The 22,727-nt window shown below is 34.6% G+C and overlaps 1 protein-coding gene across 2 annotated transcripts in view; it reads right to left on the bottom strand.

Moving 5' to 3' along the window:
• GLRA3 (glycine receptor, alpha 3) overlaps positions 1 to 22,727 on the bottom strand; it is a 206,236-nt gene that overhangs the window by 134,107 nt on the left and 49,402 nt on the right. For both annotated transcript variants that reach the window (XM_011968674.1, XM_011968675.1), the window contains exon 2: positions 14,878 to 15,005. In XM_011968674.1, the coding sequence (XP_011824064.1) occupies positions 14,878 to 15,005 (128 nt within the window). The remainder of the gene's footprint in view (positions 1 to 14,877; positions 15,006 to 22,727) is intronic.

Raw genomic sequence — 22,727 nt, 5'->3', positions numbered from 1 at the left:
TATATACACACACACCACACACATATACACACACACATACACACACACACAAAGAGATGCTCACAATTGAAGCAATAATTCCACACAACAATGTGTATTGAGAATCACAAGGTTCACAAGGAACACTGATGCTGATCATTTTTTTACTTCTCTTGGTCTTAGTTTTTAAAATCTAGATGTCTCTAATGGCTCTGTAAATGCCTGATGCAGTAAGTCCAATATCTAAGCTCCTTCAGGGATAGTTTCTATTGATCTTTTCCCCGCTGCATGGGCTATACTTTTCTATTTCTTTGCATGTCTCATATTTTTTTTGTTGAAAATTGAATAGATAACATAATGTGGCAACTCTGGAAACCAGGTCTTCCCACCTCCAACCCACAGTTTGTGGTTGGTGGTTTTTCTTGCAGTTGTTGTTTCTTCTTTAGTGACTTACCTGGGCCAATATGGTAAAGTTTTCATTTCCCTAGAGTACACAGCCACTGAAATCTCTGTTTAGTGAGTTTAGTGGTAAACTAATATTTGGTTAGAGATTTCTTTAAAGCCTTGAGCCAATAAATCTTCCACTCTTGCCAAGGGTCTTCCATGGGTTTGGGGACATGTCTTCAGTGCTCAGTTAGTTTACAACTCTACCTTACCCTTCACTTCCTACTTGCACAGGACCTGAGGTCCACCAGAGGTGAGATACTGGGACTCTCTGAGGACTTCCCTGGGCATGCACAAAGCCCTATATGCAAATGTAAACTCCAGATTGCAAAGATATGTTAGAGCTTTTCAGAACTGCCTAAGAACATCGAATTTTCCAGGTCCTTTATAATTTTTGTTTAGGCTCTTACTTGCCCCAACTAGTGTCACAGCCTTAGGCAGATACAATGTTAAACAATCTTCTGATTATTTTCCACAAATGCCCTAGAGATAGAAATTTTTCCCACCGTCTGAGTTCTCAGTCAAGTCAAATAATGGAAAGCCCTTTGAGCGAGGCTTTTCTCGGGAGCTACCAGACAGGCAGAATAGTGGCAAAGCTCTGGGGATGGACCTTCTGAGGAACTCCAAACCTGGTTAGCCAGCTTCTGGTGGTTTTACAACTTCTACTGTTTAGAGGCGACTGGATTGCAAGGCTGCTGTTGAACTGGGAAGGTAGGCCAACTTAATATGCCTTCTGTTCTTACAGAAATTCATCAGTTTTTCTTGAATAAACACTCTTAAAGTTGTTGTAAGCTTTCAATCAATTTTAAGAGATGTAACGGTTAATCTTGATAATGTTGCCAGTGTTTTTGTTGCTTTTTTGGAGAAGTGAACTTATTGAGTTTCTCATTCCTCCATTCTGGAAATTTCTTATTAATGCCAGATTTAGTATTCATCATAAAGTCAAGGATTTTCATTTTCATAAGTCCCATTTATTCATTCCTTTACTAAATACCCAAAACCTTTGCACACAAAACTGAAGAAGACACAAAGAGATTATCCTCTAGCAGAGAAGGAGGAGCAGAAATCGGTAAATTGTTGTAAGTTTCTTGCTTACAACATTAGCTGATTCATAGATATTTAACCCATAGTAACTCTGAGAGAAGGTAATATTCCATCATTTATGCTTTAGGGAATTAAAGCACAGTGAGCCTACATAAGATGCTCGTATTTAGAATGTGAACCATTGCTCTCATTCTAAAAATCATTCTTTTCCCACCATTTTGTTTACATGACATTCAGAACATTTCATTATCTGGCCACAAACTTTGTTATTAGGCAGACACCTATATATATAGAAACATAAAAATATTTTGGCTAGGGGCTAAAATAGCTCTATCTGAGTTACACTTTACCTAAGTTAGTCAGGGAACACCACATACAGAAACTGATATCTAAGCCTAATTTCTTTCTTTTTTTCAACCTGAGTATAATTTTTGAGTAAATTGATTTTACAAAGTTTGCTACAAAAATGCCTAGTATCCCCTTGCCTTATTTCTGTTTCTCTCTTTTCAGAGATAATTATTTCAATTCATTTAATCAATTCTTTGGATATTTACCTCAGTTTCTCTACATAATATGTTTTTTCTTTTAGTCACATCTTCTGATGCCCACAAAGAAGATGAAGATTTAGCCTTTTTACATACATCATCCCTACCTCTACTAATACAAGCCTTTTTTTCTATGTTCCCATTATCCAATATTTCTATATGAAAAAAGGCTTGGTCTTTTTTGTTAGCTCAATAATCACTTTTTACATTAATATGACAAGGTAGATATTTACCCAAGCCAAACAATAGAGTATATTATGCTTACTTTTTCCTTTCCTGCAGAAAAATTTCCTGAGACTGGCAATTGTTTCATGTATAATATTTCACATAGCTTTCTTCACTTGAATCATTAACTTATCGACAAGCGCTGAAATGTCTAAATTTTGATTCCGTATATACAGATCCATCAGTTGCTCTATGAACTTTACCTTCCTCTGGATTTACAGAGGAATGTAATGAGAATGTTTTGCTCTGGTTCAAAGCAATCGTTCTATGACCTCCCAATCATGCTAGGAATTACTTCCATAGCTTTCTGTTGTGGGATCCTCTTTCATGGTCCCACACTTCTTTCTTGGTTCATTTCTTCATTTTAGTGGAACATATGCTTCAGCAATATTTTGACAAATGCTGCATAAGGTTATGAAGCTTTTGAGAGAGTCCCTGTCCATAAATGTCTGTTTTTGTTGTTGTTGTTGTTGTTTTGCATTCACACTTAATGTATAGCTAGTAGAAACTTTTAGGCTGGAAATGTTTTTTTCTTATTTATTTTGAAGATAATTTTTCATTATTTTCTATTTTTCAGCATTGCCATTGAAAAGTCCAAAGCCATTTTGTAGATGACCTGTTTTTCTTTCTGAAAATAACTAGGATGTTTCATTTGTTCCAATATTTTTTAAAAAACTATTTCATTAGTTAGAATGGTCTAAAATATCATTTGAGGTTGCAATTTACATGTATTTGATTACTGGTTCATGATTTTCATCTTAATTTGCTTTTCAACCTATTCTCTAGATGGCTATTTATCTTGCTGCATTAAGGTAGAGGAAAAATCAATGAAATTATTTAAAAATAAAAGTCTAGGTTTCAAAGTCCTTTAAATTCTATGCTGCACATTGAAATCACTGAGGAATCTTTATAAAATATGCATACCCGATTCTCACCTACTTTGGTTGGTATGGCATGCAACCAAGGCATCAGTATTTTTTAAAGTTTCCTAGGTCATTATAATGTGCAAGAATGTTTGGAAATGACTGTCCTAAGGAATTACCAACTTGAAAATGGCCACTATATTACAGGGCTAACAGAGATTTTCTTAGAAATAGAAATATACAGAGATAGGAGTCAGGGCTTGGGAGCATTGAAAATTCAAGGCTATTAATTTCAGTAGAAGAGTTGCCTATTATAAATTTGGTGAACACTGTTAATAAAACAGAGTAGCTGCTATATACTTAGAAAGGGCCTAAAGTTTACTAAATATGGGAATGTCTAGAACATATAATTCAAACCGATATAGAAGTTAAATTGTTTTAAATATGAAGGATGAACATGTAATGATAAGAACCTAAGAAAAGGCCTGAATCCTGAAGGTGCTGTATTTAGTTACTAATGAGTATTTTAAAATATCTTCATTGCTTATTTCTAAGAGTTTACAAATTTCTAAAATTTGTAAGATGAGAGCAGTGTCTTATATGTCACTATATGAGAGAGGAATATACATAGTTTACTCCATGATTAAAACAAAATTCCATCATAAAAAAGTATGAGGTTACAATTGTCAGAAGTTAATTTTTTTTTAATGTGAGTCTAATATGAACTCTGAAAAGTATCTGTAGGCTAACTGGCATCCTTGAAAAGCTAAAACCAATCTTTCATATTTTCTAGGTTATTCTCTTGTTCCCCCAGATAATACTACAATCCTACTAACTTTTTTTATTGGAATAGCAATATGAATGTGAGGAACATTATTTGGCTTGAGATAAATTCTGCCATGCTCTCTGGTAAAAGGAAAACATAAGAACATCAGAATTGGGTTAAATCACCGGCAAATAAAATGCTGATGGGTTACACCCGTTGGGTGCCATTGGGGAAACACGGCCCAGGGGGAACCTACTACTAGAACATGCTATCTCCATCAGATTGGGATCTTTGTGGCTGAAACAGAAATAAATAAAAGAGTGGGGAGATAATTTTTCTTATTTTAGTTTAGAAAGGGAAAGAGTTTTTATTTGTTGGATTTTAATTTGCCACAGGCATTGAATAAAGGATGAGGTATGCTCTATAATATATTTTCTCTCGTTTTATAAATTTAATTAGTTTCTGTATGTTTATGGATAATAGTGGTGAAAGAGCAAATGGAGGCAAAAATTCAGCATAGGCTTCAAGGTTCTGAAGTTAGTGAAATGCGTTCTGATACATTTCAGTGTCCCCTGGGAGCAAGTGTTGTGTGGCACATCCTAATGACTCCAGGAAGGTTCTGAAAAGAGCAGTGTTAGGTACAGTCTTTGGAGGAGGAAACCTCTGATATTTTTGTTTTCTTTCTGAAATATGGTGCTGACATCCCTAGTTGACCAGAGGCTCAAATAGTAAGGCGTATGGATGAAATAAAGAAAATGACATGTTTCCACAGAAGAATAATGGTCAAAGAATTGACTAATTTAGGCTTTCACTAATAGCTGGGATCATAATGCCTCACTGTATTTGAAACAGGCTCCAGCCTCAGCCTCCATAACAGTCCTCCAAGAAGCAGCAGAAAGCTCTTCCTAAAGCTGAAAAGTCATCTGGTTTCAAAACCTAAATTTCATGTGCAAATAAAGTAGCTCACAATCGTCTCAGGCCTAAACTTTATTCTCCATATGGTTATAACATGTTCCTTGCGTGGATATTAGAACGTAAAAAAGTGTGATTTCATTCCCATTTGACTATTTGCTTGTGTATATATTTTCTTCTTCAGCAGAAAGAAGGGTGAATGAATTTGGACATCACATCCTAACTCCAAATTCCAAAACTATGGTAGACACTTACTTAAAAGGCAGATAGATAGATGCACATGAATAAATAAGAATAACTTAAAATTTTAAAATATTCAAATAAAAATCAGTTTGGAAATAAAAATGATTTCAGATCATGGAATGGAGTCTCTTCAATGTAATAACAAGGTTATTTGGGATTTACTTTAAGAAAGCTTTGGAGCCATAACAGATTCTTGACTTTGGAAGTGTAGGAACTAACATGACTCATAAATGTTCGCATGAATAGGCAAAAGCATAGAGACAGAAAAAACAGAAATTTATGATAATAGTCTGAGGTGGGGACAGAAGTGACTTGACCCCCTAGGACAATGACAGTCCTTGGAGTTAGATTACAAAGAATGAAAAGGATACGGCATCATAATGTTTTAAAGGTACCACGTTCTACCCCTTGGGTTTCTGGTCCATGTGAGATTACTGCAGCAATCTTGGAGTAGCCTTTCTATTCTAGCTTTGACATAGACATTCAAAAATTGTGTAGAGAACGAAGCTCAGAGAAGATTATGAATCTTCTATTACCATTACAGAGAGCACCTGTTTAGCATTCTTGGCCAATCTGCTACTTCTCTGTGCCAATGCAAAAGCTGTTATATCTATCCAATACACTCCTATGTTAAGCAACAGAGCAAATAACTGCCATAGCATCTATATGGCAAATTGTGCTTTTAAATTGTTCACGACTTTAGGCATAGTCCTTAAAAACAAATGACAGTAGTTGCAGATGTTTTCAGCAGTAAGTTTTCTTTTAGATGTTATTTTAAAGAAATAGAAGGTGGCCCTTTAGTTTAAGACATGAAGTGATGGCAGAATAGCAAAGTACAATGCAAAATCTTGGCAATGATATTATTGTTATTCATATTGGGGAAAAATCGTTCACTAGGCAGATCTAGAGCAAGTAAGAAAACAAACAAACAGCTCAGTTGTTCATAAAAATGATGAAAGAAATTTTCATGTAATGTTGTATTAAAGTTTTATCCTTTTTATAGATACAGAATGCAATTAAAAGACTAAATTTCAAAATAATTCTAACTAGAGACTTGTTTTATTTTAGATAAATGCACACACATGTCACAAGGAGAGATGTTATTTTATTTTTTATTTACAAAGCATATTTGGTGACTTAAAATCTGGATTTTAAATTATTTGTTAGGTTCTTTAAAAAGGTTTATAAAGCATGGCATAGAAGCAGAATCCTATTTGTTCTTCCCCTTTCTCTTTCCCTTCGCTTCTCTTTCCTTCCCCCAAATGCTGCACTAAAGCCATTTGTTTGGGCAGTGCAAAATAGGCTTAAGTGCTGGGATGGCTGAGGGGATTGTAGTAACCTCAGGCAGGAGAGAAGGATATTGTGGAGAAATTCCACCTGCAGGAAATGTTGGAGGCCCAGTGAGAGAGGAGAATGTGCCCATGATAGGGAAGCCTGGTGTTGGGTATTAGAACCATAGATGGGCAAGGTGTGTGTCTCCATGGGGCCATCCTGGCTTGCGGGGATGGAGTCTGAACAGGCATCTACACAAGGAGATGAACCTGAGGAAGTCTTCAGAGTCCCACCAGGCCAAGGAAGGCACTTGTGTAAAAGAAGAAGTAGCAGCAAGCAAGGGAGATTCATTACATATTGATTAAATAAGTAATTATATTGAGAATAATGGGAGCCTGGTTTCTTGCTGTTGGAAGAGGAAGTTAAAGTATGGAAACTTAGGAACTAGACTAAACATATGGTATTGAGATAATCAGTGTGAACTCATGGTTTTCAAAAGATACAGAAGTATAGATGAAAATTGGTGTATAAATGTGTGTGTGTGTTTGTGTGTGTGCGCATGCATATGTGTGTGTTTATTTATGCTTATATGTGGGTATATATAGACTATCCTGGCAGGCACCAACTTAATCAGGTAATCAAAGTAAACATAACCAGTAATGGCAAAATCTGCCATGGTCCACCATCAGATAGAAGGCAGTCAAAACATATCATCATTCCTGTAATATCCCTGCTAAATGTACTACCTAACTTGAATCATGAGGAAGCATTAGACAAACGCAAAGTGAGGTATATTCTTTTAAATAACTGAATAAGAATATTTTTTAAATGTCAACATCTTGACAGTCACGGAAAGAATAAAGTGCTGGTTCAGACTGAAAAAGACTATGAGAAATGACCAATAAAATATGAAGGGGTTCTAAACTGAATCCTTTTATCATAAATTATCAGATAATGGATGAAATTTGAATAAAGATCAGCAAATTAGATGGCAGCCATATATTCAACTGCTTTTCTTGTTATAATGGTTAGATTGTGATTATCGACGAGAATGTTTTTATTTGTAGTAAATACTCAAGTACTGGGGCATCAGGTCAACAACTTACATTGAAGTGGTTCAGAAAAAGCCTTTGTACTTATAACACTTCCGTTAGCTTGAGATTATTGTAAAATACAAAAAAGAGAAATAATTACTACAGAACGAATTCATTAACAACAAAAAGCAAATACCAACCAAAAATGCAGGGTTCAGATTCCAACTCCATCAACATTTCAAATGAATATGTATAGTTTTAGGAAAGCTTATTATTCAAGAGATACTTCTTGTTAAAATGAGTTTTTAAGTAATAATTCAAATAGAAATGTACCTTTTTCAAAAATAATTGTAAACGTTATTCAAGAACAATAGTATCTTGGTGGATAGGAATGGTAAAAGTGGATAAAGGAGACCTTTACAATGCTAACATTTACCCTAATAAAAGCACATGTAGAAAATGAGTTTGGGTACACATGCCACCTTTGGCGTAGATGGTGTTTTAGAATAGAGTACTAGAAAGAGTAAATTTGTGATGAAGAGAGAAAAGGATTAGTGAAATATTTAAGGGTAAAAGACAGAAACCACAAATACATTGTGAAGGCAAACAAAAGTTATATCTACATAAAAAGAGAGTGGCCACTGGAGATAACATAAGAAAACTTAACAAAAATGCAGTGAATACTTGGGAGGAAAACAGAATTGGGTGATTACTGAGAGAGTACTTTCTGAAGTTGCGCTTAAGAGTCATAAGAGACCAACAGAGGGAGACCAAGATTAGGATCAAAAGAAAGAAGTAAAATCCAGCTGTGATTGGTAAAATATTCTAGTGAAATAATGTTTTGTTGTCTTATAAATGTACTTTTACTTGCAATTCAATTGTTTTATGTTAAACATGCTTCTAGTTTCAGATGACATCTAGAAACTTCTGTTTCAAGACAGAGAATTGAACATCATTTTCTTTTTCTCTGAAGACATAAAAATGATGTTACATAATCAAATTTTGATGAGAATAAATGTATCATACCAAAAAGAATAGGAGAAAAATTATAATTAGTTTAATGACATAAAATATAGAGGTAGATAAAAATGGTTGACAAATGAAACAGAGGCAAGCCTAAAATAAAAGCAAGCAGGGACTGCATGGAGAGGAGAAGGAGGTGGGGAGTGAGAAGAGGACCCCAGGGAGAGGGCCTGGCATCTGTCTTGAAAGCTTCCTGCTTCCCCTCTGTATTTCTGTTGAGCAACGGTGTCCTGGTATTTAGCCCTATGGAATTTTTGAGGAAATGGAAATAACTTCATTGATGATTAGGGCAAACATAGTACCTGACAGTACATCAAACCTAACGCCTGCTCTATTTCACCATCTGTAGGACCCAAGAATAAAGCCTAGTCAAATCTCAACACTCACCTAAGCAAAGCTCCGGCCAGAGCAATGCAGCCTGCGTCAGAGTTCCCTTTCGAGGTAGAGAAATAGCAGAAAAATGGCCCTCCTATCCCACCCAAGCTAATCACCCCTCAATTCTTCCTGAGTCACAGACATTCTATCACACATAAGAAAACTAGTGGTTTAAAGAGAATGAACAATATAAATAATTTATCCTGCAGGATGACACAACAAGTCATTGGGCAGAGAAGAAAAACAAAAGGGGCAGAATGCAATAAACGAGGCATTAAATTATCAGTTTAGTTAGGGCAAAGGAATCTCGTAATGCCTGCATTGTGAAAGGCCTAGAAAGCAATCAAACAGATTGGAACAGACAATCAACAGAAATACATTTTTTTTTGGAGTGTTTGCCTCAGAGAAGTGGAACTGTGCATCGTGAGTGTTGAGGGTGAACTGCTGCTTTTCATCACTGACACTTGTAGACATTTTTTTAGCAACTTCAGGTACATGATTGTTACTATTGTCATAAACAAAACTGACAAACAAATAAACATACAAATTAACACCTGCGTAGCAATTTGTAACACAACGTCCACAACTTCGCATTCAGGGAAAATGGTTTAGGATAAAGAGGATTGTGAAGAGATCAAAACACAATTACAGAGTTAAAATCTCCCTAAACATTCAAAAATTGGATAAATGGTACCCTGTAATATCAAATCTGTGATTCTGAGGACAAATCTGAACAATTCTCTTTAAATGTAGAGGGAAAGTAGAAAGGAGAGAAGGGGATGAGTGAAATGTGCTGGGCACAGATGACAGGGGAAGATAGCAGAATTTTTTTTTTAAAAAAAGAAGTATTGTTTTACAGAAATATCACAGAACAGTGCCAGCATAAGCAAAAATCCTCCTACTGAAAAATGTCCAGAGATAGGCAGAAAAAAAATAGCCTATATATAAAGGAGCAGAAATCAAAATGAGATTTGACTTCTTTATGATATTAAATGTCAGCAGGCAATGAATCAACATCTGCAAACTTCTGAGCTAGAATTCTGCAGCTCGATAATTGTATAAAGTTTCTTTAATGTCAGATGCATACAAAAGAGACTATCCTGGAATATTATTCAGTGATAAAAAGAAATGAGACATCAAGCCAGAAAAGACACAGAGGAACCCGAAAAGCGTATTGCTACCTGAACGAAGCCAATTGGAAAAGTCTAGATACTGTATGATTCTAATTATATGACTTCCTGAAAAAGGCAACACTCTAGAGATAGTGAAAAGATCATTGATTGCCAGAGACTGGGGGTAGATGAGGGGAAGTGGGAGAGAGAGATATTCAGAGCGCAAGCACAGGAGGTTTTAGGGCGGTGAAATTACTCTGTATGATACAGTAATGATAAACACACGTTTTTATGAATTTGTCAAAACCCATAAAAAATGTACAGAACAAAGAATGAACTCTAATGTGAATTAGGAACTTCAGTTAATAATAATGTACTAACCTTGGTTCATCAATAATAATAAATATACCACATGAATATGAAGATGCCAATAACAGGGTACACTGTTGAGGAGGAGAGGGCAAATATGCACTTTCCAATCAATTATTCTGTAAACCTAAAACTGCTCTTTAAAACAAGTCTATTAATTTAAGAAAATCAGAAAAACCAGAAATCAGAAAATATATAAGCATTACTCCTGTCTTGAAAATGAAAATCTATTTTAATTTATTTTATTTTATTTTGTTTTTCAGTGAATGGAAACAAGGTTAGAATATCCTACTCTTTAGTTTTCAAGTTTTAATTTATGTGTGTGTGTGTGTGTGTGTGTGTGTGTATGTATATATATATAAAGAAGCTACCATTTTCAAGGATTATTAAGTCTTCCCTTAATTCTTCATCTGTCCCTCCAACTCTGTAACACCATTAGGCAGTGCCGTCCAGTGAGCACCACGGCCTGTAGTCTGTGCCTGGGGACGTGGTACTTTCTCACTGGGCCAGTTCTGTTTCTGTTCTTTTCCCTAACCAAAAGGGCTTCTAAAGAGGAAAGATTTCAAAATTCTGAGAAAAAGTGGTGCAATCTACCTATTATTTTCATTTTCAAAATAAAAATAACTATTTCTTTTCTTTTTTTTTTTTTTTTTGCCTTTACAATGTGTCATATATTTTTCTCAGTCACATCATGGGATAAAACAATAACAAGCTAACTTGATTTGACGTGAGAAACACAAAGAACCTCTGATAACATCAAAACTTAGAGGCAAATACACTGTTCTTACCAATGACCTTTGCCAAAGTAAACATAAAAATAACCATTTCTATACATAACATTTCTCCTCCTTAAGACCACATTTTTGAAATAATGACTTGGACAAAATTCTAATTTCTATTGCATGATCAACTAGTTGAGTGATATTTGCAGCTTTACTTTCTAGTTCTTTTTAGCAGCTCTCAGAACATTTCTAAACCCATATGTCATTATTAAATGCCTTTTAAATAATAGTTTTTAAAATCATTATATTTAATAGGACTAAGATATAATAGAAATTTGAAGTAGTTTTTATACTTATGTCAAATTATCCTAAAGGCACAGGATCATTATCGGAGAAATCTGATTCTCAAAAATGTTTCAGATAAATTAATACTACTCTGGAAAGGAAGAGAACAGATTAATCAGTGAAAAGGAAAGATAATGTTAATGAGTTAAGCACCTAATTATTTTAACTTATTTCAGTATTGATTTAAATAATGTTCAATGGAAGAGGCTGTCTTATCCATGGTCAATACCAATTTAAAGTGCTTTAAGAGAAGTATGTATTTATACTTTTCTGTGGTACGTTTTAATAACATTAAACTACTTAGTCTTCAAGAGGTGAGATTTTTTTAAAGTGTACTTTTTAAAGAGAAGTGACCGAACAATAGAAACAAACACCATAATTTTGGTGTTTATAATTTCGGTTAAATAATACTGGAACATTGCTTATTTTTATATCTTTGAAAGGTAAAAATGTCATATTATTGTTATACACTTTGCTTTTGGCTAATGAGATTAAACATTTCCATTTCTTTTCTGTTAATTGTCTGATAATGTCCATAGTGAAATTTTATGTTTGCCTTTTACAAAACTTATGAATTCTAGAGAAGGCAAACATATAGGTATTTTCCAATGCTTTCATATTTTATAAGCACTTTTCTATGAACTGATCACTTATCTAGGTATGTTATATTTCTCTGTGTTTAAGAAGGAGGATCAAATAATTTTGGTTATTGTAATATATTTTTACGTATATTACAATTCCCATTCTTCTTCTTTTCTTGGAGATAGACTCTTGCTCCGTCACCCATGCTGGAGTACAGTGGCACAACCATAGCTCACTGTAACCTCGAACAACTGGGCTCAAGCAATCCTCCTGCCTCAGCCTCCCGAGAAGCCGGGACTAAAGGTGTGTGCCACTATGCCTGACTAGTTTTTGTTTGTTTTTGTTTTTGTTTTTTTGGCGAGATGGGTGTCTCAGAACTGGTCTCTAACTCCTAGCCTCAATCAATCCTCCCGCCTCAGCCTCCCAAAACACTTGGATTAGAGGCATGAACCCCCATTCCTCTTTTAAAACTCTTTTAGATAATTATGCTTATTTTAAAAACTTTAATATAATATAATACTACTAATATTCGTGTCTCTAAACTCGCTTACTATTAATTCATTGTCTTTGACAATTGAATGGGAAAGCATACATAACACCAATTTTAAATTAGTTCATTTGATGAGCTAACTAGATTTCTTCCAAAAACATTGATGTGGGGAAAGGTACAAAATCAGCATGGCAAGGGATTGTGTTTTTAGTCATGTGAGCTACCACTGAGAAAAAAAAATGATTGAAATATTATCAGGAGAACAGGTTCCTCATTTTCTACTTCTATGTTTGATGAGTTTATTTTTGCCTGAGGTGAGGTGGACCCCTGGTACATGACAACACAAGGGCTGATCGTTCTCACTTTCTTTTGTGTAATTATCTTCTGTTAGGTATTGGATTCAGTTTGTTAGCACCTACATATCCTCCTGTTAGCCATAAGGAAGAAATGGCACGTAAAGACTATTTTATTTATATTCCAATATTGGGCAATGAAATGATGGTCAAAAGATTATGATGTTATTTTATCCAATGAAATGAAACAGAGTTGAATATGCTTAATTAGGAAGTGGAATTATAAGCATGTTTGCTGAAGTCAATAATGTTTGACCCTTGCAAAAGATGAAAAAGTAAAAAGTGTTAGCTAAAAACTAACCCATTAAACTATTATTTTTGTATAATTGATAATATTATTTTTGGTTATTCAATGCAGCCTGCATTTTTTTCCTAATGTTTAGAGCACAAGATATTTTGAAAAACAATGAGAGAAAATCTCTGTTTTTCTTTTTCTTCAGTTAGTGACACTGGGGTGTAAGCATGAATTTTAATCTCCCCCAAAATCTAATCACCTCTGATCTGGCTTGGTGATCAGCTTATTTTTAGGAATGCATTTTTATTTAGAAAAGAATCAGTATTTGTTTTAAGCAACACCAAATCCTTGGGGTCCTTTCCTGAGCTTATATATAAATAGTAATAATCACATTTTAAAATAATTTAATGTTTCTATTGTCTTTTAAACTGTTAAAATAATAAACCAACACTAAACTTTCCAAGAGAATGGCAAAGCTCTGAGGCCATAATTGTGTGGTTAGTAACTTATCTGCAGTTTTATTAAAATATCTGCTGAGACTGCTTACATGATTTTTAAATATTCACAGACATTTAAAAATAGAATGCATTTTCTTCTTTAATTTTCAGTGAAAAGAAAGCAATACTTCTGATTCACTGAATATGGACTCACCATAATGAATCTGCTAATTCCCGATTATGTTTCTTGTGGTTTATTTAAATGACAATTTCATATTTTTCAAGATCAATTACTAATTAGTTCTCAGTGGATTCACAGGAATACTGCTTTCCCTCAATTTGGAAGAGATCATTAAAATACTGAAATTTCTCATTTTTATTTGTATATTGTACCCCATAAGCTGTACTATTTTTGCACAGCTTGTACTCCATGTTTTTCCCCTGAAGTTAAAAATATTTATGGTTGAAAAGCTTAAAAACAAATCAAGAAGTGTGATCCACAATTTAAATATTAAATTCATTCTAAAATTGGATCCATTCATAATTTTCTACTCAGACATTATCAGTGAGTTTTATGTCTTTTGCTACTGCTACCCAACCTTGATATTTTTTACTCCATTCTAGTTAATTATTTCACCCACTGCTAAGCAATTCTTTTTTTCTTCCATAAGGACAAATTCAGGAAAAATGGTCATTATAGACAACACTGTTTTAAACTTTAGCAATGAAATAACTTAACCGAATCCCATGAAAAAAGTCTATGTTCTTTAACTTTGTTTATTTTCTTTACTGGGTAAAGTAATATTCAAGGACATATTAAATTAGTTGGGGTCTGGAAGCAGCTTTCTAATATTTTACCATTAAAGTGAAATTACAGGATATATTGTGGTTCTGGCTAAGTTACATATCCTTATATAAACATGTTAGTTACAACTATATTAAACAGAAGAATAAAAAGTGGTAGTCTTAAATAGTTGACAATTACATTCTTTCCTAGAAATTCAGGTAAAGAATTTGGTAGGTGGAATAATGTCTTATATATTTCAAAGGCTGTCAGTTAGCAATCCAGCCTATTTCCCAATAGGTGAATTCAACAATGGTTAGATTCCTCACAATATAGAGAGTACTACAGTGGCAGATTTAAAAAATGGGAAAGTGCATCACTAGCAGTTAAAGTAGATTTCATTCCAGTTATTTAGAAAACTGATATAATAATTAAATAAAAGATACATACATACATGTATATTCCTAAAATCATTGGTCAAGATAAGAAGTATTGTAACAGCTAGCGAAGGAAAAAAAAAAACATAGCTAGGCCAAAGAAGGCAAATTATGATAATTGAGAACATGGGAATGGATTTCTTTTTCAAGACACATCTGTGACTAATGCAGTATTTGGAAGATTGTTGAAAATAAGCATTAGAATTTCTTGTGGAATCAATTTAAAATTGTGCCTTGTTGAAGTATATTTAAAACACACATATAAAGTAACAAATAGAACAATTACCTTTAAAATTGGGTCTGATTCTTGCATCATATCCTGATGTCCTCCCCATTAATTTATCCAGAAAATCAGAAGGTGACATTGGAGCACTTCGAGATCTTGCACTATCTGTTTCCTTTGTGGCAACCAAACTACAAATAAGAACAAAAATGTAGACTTTACAAAAAGGAGCATTTCTAATCATTGTTACCTACAAGTACAAAATAGCAATGCTAAGCTAAATATGTTTGGCAACAAAACATAAGACTTTAGATATCACACAGTGAAGATTATAAGAAGATAGACATTTATAGATTTATAGTCAATACTTGTAAGGCTTCATATCTATTCAGTCCAACTTTCAGAGGTGGAATTCTTTTGTATTAAACCTGAAAACAAAGGCCACTTCCAAAATATTAAGTTTCAAATCTGTATTTATAAAAGTCTGATATCTGATAGCAATTTTTAACCAAATGTATCCTTATTGCTTTAGGTGTAAGAAAATATGAAAATTCAACTGTGAACTACAATCTTATTGCTTTTATTGAGGGAAAACATCACCTTTCAGGTTTTGTGAATTTTTCTTAGCAGTAAAAAACTTCTGTCTAAAAGTTAAACAATCACATTTTTTTCTTCAATTAGAGTGTTTCCTGAATTGGTTACACACCAAGTTAAATTCACTCTACTTTCACCTACATGTCATTAATCTACAATACCTTTTGTTCAGATCTAAAATTTGTGTGTCACGACTGAGAAATTACCATAAATGTACCATGTGTACCTGGATATTATATTAGAACCTATGTCCAGGAAAGCTAGTGTGTTCCTATATTCTTTTCATGCAAATTTTTTCCTTTGTGTCCAACTACTTGTCCCAGAAACCCATAGTGTAGGCTACTTCTCCTGTCCAGGTCTTCACTTACATAGGCTTCTCCAACAGAAGTTGGGCCTGCTTGTTGAGATCAAATGGTTCTTTTTATCCACAGAGTTTTGCTCAGGAATGTGAAACTGACTTTCTGGAACTGATGTGTCCAAGCTGTTGTCACTTCCTGAAGACCATCAATCATCACTTGCTCCCAGCTCTGTCATTCAACTCAGGACATTGCCAAATCTCAAACCATATGATCATAACAAGATCAATTATTAAATTCCTTAGATTTCTCCTGCCAGAATTTTAGTGTGAAGTAAAACTGGGACTTAGAGTCATCATCATTAAGTTGTCTACCACAGGGATATATGCAGTGATTCATGGGCACAGTTTTAAAATCTCATCAATCTCGGTGATAATATGAGAATGAGATTTCTGTAAGCACAGAATCACAAATAACAGTATCTATTAGCTGTTGCCCTGTTCTAGAGGTTCTGTCCTGTTCTGGGCACTCTGAGTCACTTTCCCCAGTGATTCTCATTCTGTCATTCTTGCTTTCTTCCAGAATGGAAGCATTTTTCTCCCTATTCTGTTGGCTCTATATGACTTCGTGATCCTTTATCTCTGATTATTATTGCTCGACCAAACTGTCATTGTGGTCACTGGGAAGTTTATTCTAATAAAAAAAATTATAATAATACAGTTTTTTTAAAAAAAACTATCTTCTCAATGACTCCAGAGCTCTCTTCTACCATCTGATTTTAAGGAAGTTTTTTCTGTTCTATCAAGAAGCATTTGTTTATATTCCATGCTTCAAGAATAGTGTGGAAAAGCATCGTTGGAGCTTTTGTAGCTACATGCTGCTGCTTCTAAACCATTCTCTTTATTTCCCTTGCAAAATCTCTCCTTTCAATGACCAGAAAATAAACTTCTACATCCTCCTACCAACAAATATACCAATTTACGTTGATCTGAACCAATAATACTCTGCCTCCTTCTCTATTAAAAATACTAGATGACTGTGTATACTGAATACAATCCTTCACATTGAGTGTGGGAAGATAATCCTAGATTATCAGGGGCAGTTCTATATGCAACAATATACAAGGATATTCATCCTTATAAGAAAGAGGCAGAATTATATCTGATGAGAGACAGAAGAAGGAAGGCAATGTGACCATGGAGACAGGAATTGGGGTGACACGGCCACAGCGAAGGAATGCCGGCAGCCACCAGAAGTTGGAAGAGAAAAGGAATGAATTCTTCCCCAGAGTTTCTGGAGGTAGCATGGACCTACTCACACCTTGATTTTGGCTCAGTTAACTGATTCCAGACTTCTGGCCTGCAGAACTGTTAGAGAATAGATTTCTGTTCTTTGTGGTAATTTGTTTCAGTTGCCATAGGAAACTAATACTAACCTTCTAGTGAATTTTTCATTTCTGTCAGGCTGCTTTTCATCCCCAGAATTACTCTTTGGTTCTTTTTTCATAATCTCTATCTCTTTATAATTTCCTTTTTGGTGAGATATTATCATACTTTCTTTTTAGCTCTTTGTACATGGTTTCCTTTAATTCTTTACATGTGCTTAAAATAGTTCATTTGAAGTCTTTGTCTCGTAATTGCAATGTCTTTGTTTCCCTAAGCATGCTTCTATTGATTGCGTTTTTTCTGTGTTTGGCCCATACATTTTTGTTCCTTTGTGAAACTTATAACTTTTATTGAACACTGTACATTTTAAGTAATATAACTCTGGGAATCATATTGTCTTTTCTCCCCAGAGTTTGTTGTTGTTGCTCTTTTTTAAAGGGACTTTTCTGAGCTAATTCTGTAAAGTCTACTTTCTGTATAATATGTGACCATTCTACTTGGTTAGCTCAGAGATCAGCTAGTAATTGAACATGGATTTTATTAACTTCTAGAGCCAGTAAGTCTCTCAGTATTTGCTGGGGGTTCTGTGTCATGGGTTGATACCTTCAACACTGTGTCAGGCAGTTGATTACTCTAGACTTTACTTTCACTTGTGTGAGGCCTACAAGTCAGCCAGAGTTGAGAGCTAAGGGTCTTTTCAGGTCTTTTCTGAGCATGCACACAACCCTGGGTGTGTTACTTTGCTAGATCTGCCATGACATAGTATCATGAACAGGTGGCTAATGCAACAGAAATTAACTTTCTCACAATTCTAAAAGTCCAAGATCAAGTTGTCAGCAGGGTTGGTTTCCTCTGAGGGTCTCCTTGTTGGCTTGTAGATGTCCACTTTCTGTTTTTTCATATGATATTTTCTGTATGTGTGTCTGCTCTAACTTCTTATAAGCACACCACACATATCGGATTAGGGCATATTGTTTTACCTTAATTACCTCTTGGTAAGGTGACAAACCTTACCTCCAAATAAAGTCATGTCTGGAGGTAGTGGCAGGTAGGACTTCAACATGTGAGTTTTGGGAGAAAAAAATTCAGCCCATATATGTGGCTTTCCAGATAACCAGGAATATATGCCGATTTTCCAAACCCATATGGACATATCATTCCAATGCTTTTCCATTTAACATTTTTGTTAAGCATATTGTTTGTCCCCACTATTACTGATTGCCTTAGGCATCTGTGAAGTTAAAAAATTGACTCTAAATGTTTTAAACAAACTTCTCCAGGAAAAGGGCTTTTGGCGGTGGGTGAACTCCAAGTTAGGTCACAGAAAAATAGATTTGCAAATGGTGTATTCCAGAAAACCTGCAGACAAGTCAAGTAATGATCATTCTTAAAGAAAAAGGCCTTAAAGGAGTTCAGACTCCATGCTGTCTCCTCTGGTGGCTGCCAGGTTGTGGATTTGTCCTCTAATTTGGGGCTATTGGTTTACTTTGTCACCACAGAGCTGAAGAGAGGGAGTGGGAAATAGAGCAAATTATAATGCCGTAAATCCCGCTGTTTTTACTAAGAGAAAGATATTTTTCTTTAGTAAACAACTTCAGGAATCACTACAAGCCTCTGATTAACTGTCAGGCTTTTGAAAAATTTGATTCTCACAATTATATTTTTGCCAGTTTTCTTGTTGCTTTCATGAAGGAGAGAATTTGTCGATGTCCTTACTCTCCTGTATTTTTCTTACTCTACTGCTTTTGCTGATGTCACTCTCTAATAATGCCTCCCTAGACTTATTTTTATATTTGTTTTACTGTATCTTTGCTTTAAATAACCATATTCCTCACAGTTCCATTCTGGAGCTCTTCCTCTGCTCTCTTTGTGAATAATTTTATTTACTCTCATGGTATCAACTGCATACCATGATACTATTTTGTAGGTCTTTCAAAAAAACACCTTTATTCATAAGTAATGTCAAATTTACATTTATTTATTTATATTTAGAGACAGGGTCTTGCTCTGTTGCCTAGGCTTGTGTGTAGCAGCATGATCATAGCTCTCTGCAATGTTGAACTTCTGGGCTTAAGCAATCCTCCTGAGTCAGCCTCCTAATGGGGTCTCACTATGTTGTCCAGGCTAGTCTACAGCTCCTGGACTCAAGCAATCCTCCTACCTTGACCTGCCAAAGCACTGGAATTACAGGCATGAGCCACTGCACCTGGCCAAGATTTGCTTTTAAAAGAAAGGATGCAAAGTCTGTCTTTAGGATTTTCCTATAATATATGTCCAAAAACTGTAGAGTAAATATTCTAAGTGATTGTTATTCTTGTGGCAGTAATAAAGAAGTAATTATATCTATCTATCTATCTAGGATCTCAATTTTCATATATATTTTCAGATACAGCAAGTATTAGCACAATAAAGAAAAAAAAAGACTAAGATTTAATTAAGATTAAAGATTTAATTAAGATTAAATCTTAATTAATTTTAGATTTCAGATTTCCACTATCTACCAATAACTTTGACAAAACAGTAATTTTATTTATCTAGGCAGATCAATGCTAAATTTTAATGATAATAATCTCTCTTGTATTTATACAAGTCATATCTTGCAAAAGTCTGTCCTTTTCTAGTTTTCATTAACCCATTTCTAAACTATTTTTACAAATGTTACAATTGATGATCAATCTTAAAATAGAATAAGAAAATCAAAAAATCACATTTTTCTCATCTCATACTAAGCAATGATTTATCCATTGCAACCGGCTATTATAATAGTTTAATATTTGAAGCAATGTGAGAAATAAGGTATTAAAAATTTTCCAATAGTGGATGTAGAGATGTCATCTCTGTATACTTTTTAAAAATATATTACTCCAAATACAAGTAGTGGTAGGGACTGGCATGTTAAGTGCCATGAGATGCTTGCATTTTTTGTAGTATATGATAATGTTGCTTAAGAACTCCTAGAATCCTGGACATTTATAGGAAGGCAACAGCATTAAACAATCAAAATACAACACAATTTTATGCACACGCACACACACACACATACACACCACACACCATGCTCACTATAATTGTATTGTCCCAAATTCCTGGTTGAATATTTCAAACCCTATTAGCAAGCACTCTCAGTGCCCAAATATTCCTTTTGAATAACTAAATTAAAAAAGCAAGATTGTTGTTGTTTAAATATGACAAACTCATTCTTAATCTTTTTAAAGGTTAAAAATTGTTATTATTTTAAATCTTATTTCATTTCTTTTGATGTATTCAAAAAAGAATAATTGAGCTACTGCAATAACTGCTTTCCTGAAATTTGATCTGATATTGGTTCTGTAAAAATTCTATTTGAAATACACTTTCATTGCCAAAAATATTTGCTTCCAAGTATACTATGGAAAAATCATGACTAATTTACCAGGGTTGGGAATATATAAAAACCATTTAACAGGGGACAATAGTTTTATGAGTAGTAGCCCATTCATTTATTTATTTAACAGCCATTATTGACAAGTTCCAAGGAGCCTGGCATCATGCCTAGAACAGTCTCAAAGAGAAAAAAAGTATAAATAAATACATAATTATATATATTTCTATTGCCTGTATGTAACCTCGGTGTTTAATCTTTTTAAAGATCAACTTGTTAAAATCGTTTCTGCTAATATATAAATTTTCCTTGTTTATGCAATTAGTAATTAAATTAAGCTGGGGGAAGGAAAAGATACCACCTCTTATCACTAGCATAGACCAAGATGGAAGATACATCTTTGGTTAATACCCTTAGAAAGATGTGAGGTATTTCATCTTGTAGCAGAAAATCTACTAAAATTATCTGCTTTCTCTAAAAACAGTTATATATTTTATAATCCAATGTCTCATTTTTTTTCTATTCTTTTTTTTAGACGGAGGAGTCTCATTCTGTCGCCCAGGCTGGAGTGCAGTGGCGCGTTCTCGGCTCACTGCAAGCTCCGCCTCCTGGGTTCATGCCATTCTCCTGCCTCAGCCTCCTGAATAGCTGGGACTACAGGCACCGGCCACCGGCCCCAGCTAATTTTTTGTATTTTTAGTAGAGACAGGGTTTCACCGTGTTAGCCAGGATGGTCTCGATCTCCTGACCTCATGATCCACCAGCCTCGGCCTCCAAAAGTGTTGGGATTACAGGCATAAGCCACCGCACCCAGCCTTTTTTTATTCTTTAATACTTAAGATTAAAAATATATTTTACCATGAATGTGAATTAAACACAAAATTATGGTTCTTTTGACATGCATTTAAAATTAATAAAAGCACAAATATAATTTGATAAATGTATTGAGAACTATACATGAAATACACATTGGGCTGGGATGGAGGAGGAATATGTAATAGATGATAAACTATTTTTAAAATATAATACAGAAACTTTTATAAACCTTTTATAAATGGAGACAAGTTTACTACTAATAAAATTATAGTGCATTTATTTATTATGTAAAAGTATCCTTTCTTATACCATAATGTAATCAAATACAAGATATATATTACAAAAATGATTTTTGAGTTCTTATATAATTTGTTAGATGCAAGGCACTGCGCTACGACCCATAAAGTATATAAAACACAAATCTCCCGTAAAGTATATAAAACACGAATCTGAATCTTTAACATGTTCACAGTTCAGTTGATTACTCTGTGTGGTCTCCTTATGAAGTGAGCAAGAGCTGAAAAATGAGATGACACCGAAGTGAATGATCAGTTGGTTCCCTTCTTAATAATGGTGTGAGCAAAATCCTCACGTTTTATAACAGAATTCAAAACCAAGCTCTACAGATTGGTGCCTATAAAATGAGAAAATTCTGAAAAGATTAATATTTAAATTTTCTTTACGAGTTGCTATGGTCTCAATGCCACATAGTCTCAATGCCATGCATTTTGGACTCACCAAAATTCATATGTTAAAATCCTAAACCCCAAGGTCGTGGTAATAGGAGTGGGGACCTTTGGGAGGAGATTAGGTCATAAGGGCTCCAAATGAGATTAGTGTCTTTCTGAAAGAGGCCCCAGAGATTCGCCTTGCCCCTTCCACCATATGAGGTTACAGTGAAAAGAGAGTGGACAATGCACCAGGAAGCAGGCCCAAAAGCAGGCCCAAAACCAGACAATTTGCTGGTGCTCTGATCTTAGACTTCTCAGCCTCAAGAACCAGGAGAAATAAACTGTGTTGTGTATAAGCCATCCAGTTTATAGTATTTTGTTTTTGCAGCCTGAAAGGACTCAGGTACTATTGATGTTTCCTTCAATGACACAGACCCATTCAATTGCTTATGGGCAATTGATTTTACTTCTAAAGGTTCACATTTTTTACTCAAAAGAAATTATTGTTAGCAAATTTACATTGAGTTATTGGCTAAAAAGCATTTTTACATAGTCTATCCCTTTCTTTTCTTCTCTTTCTTTCTTTCTTTTCTTTTCTTTTTTTTTTTTTAACAGAGTCTCACTCTGTCACCAGGCTGGAGTGGAGTGCAGTGGCGCGATCTCGGCTCACTGCAAGCTCCGCCTCCTGGGTTCATGCCATTCTCCTGCCTCAGCCTCCTGAATAGCTGGGACTACAGGCACCGGCCACCGGCCCCAGCTAATTTTTTGTATTTTTAGTAGAGACAGGGTT

The sequence above is a fragment of the Mandrillus leucophaeus genome, unplaced genomic scaffold (genome assembly GCF_000951045.1).
Source record: "Mandrillus leucophaeus isolate KB7577 unplaced genomic scaffold, Mleu.le_1.0 Scaffold856, whole genome shotgun sequence".
NCBI lineage: Eukaryota > Metazoa > Chordata > Mammalia > Primates > Cercopithecidae > Mandrillus > Mandrillus leucophaeus.
Note: the sequence above shows the minus strand (reverse complement) of the source record. Positions and strands in the feature narration are given on the sequence as shown.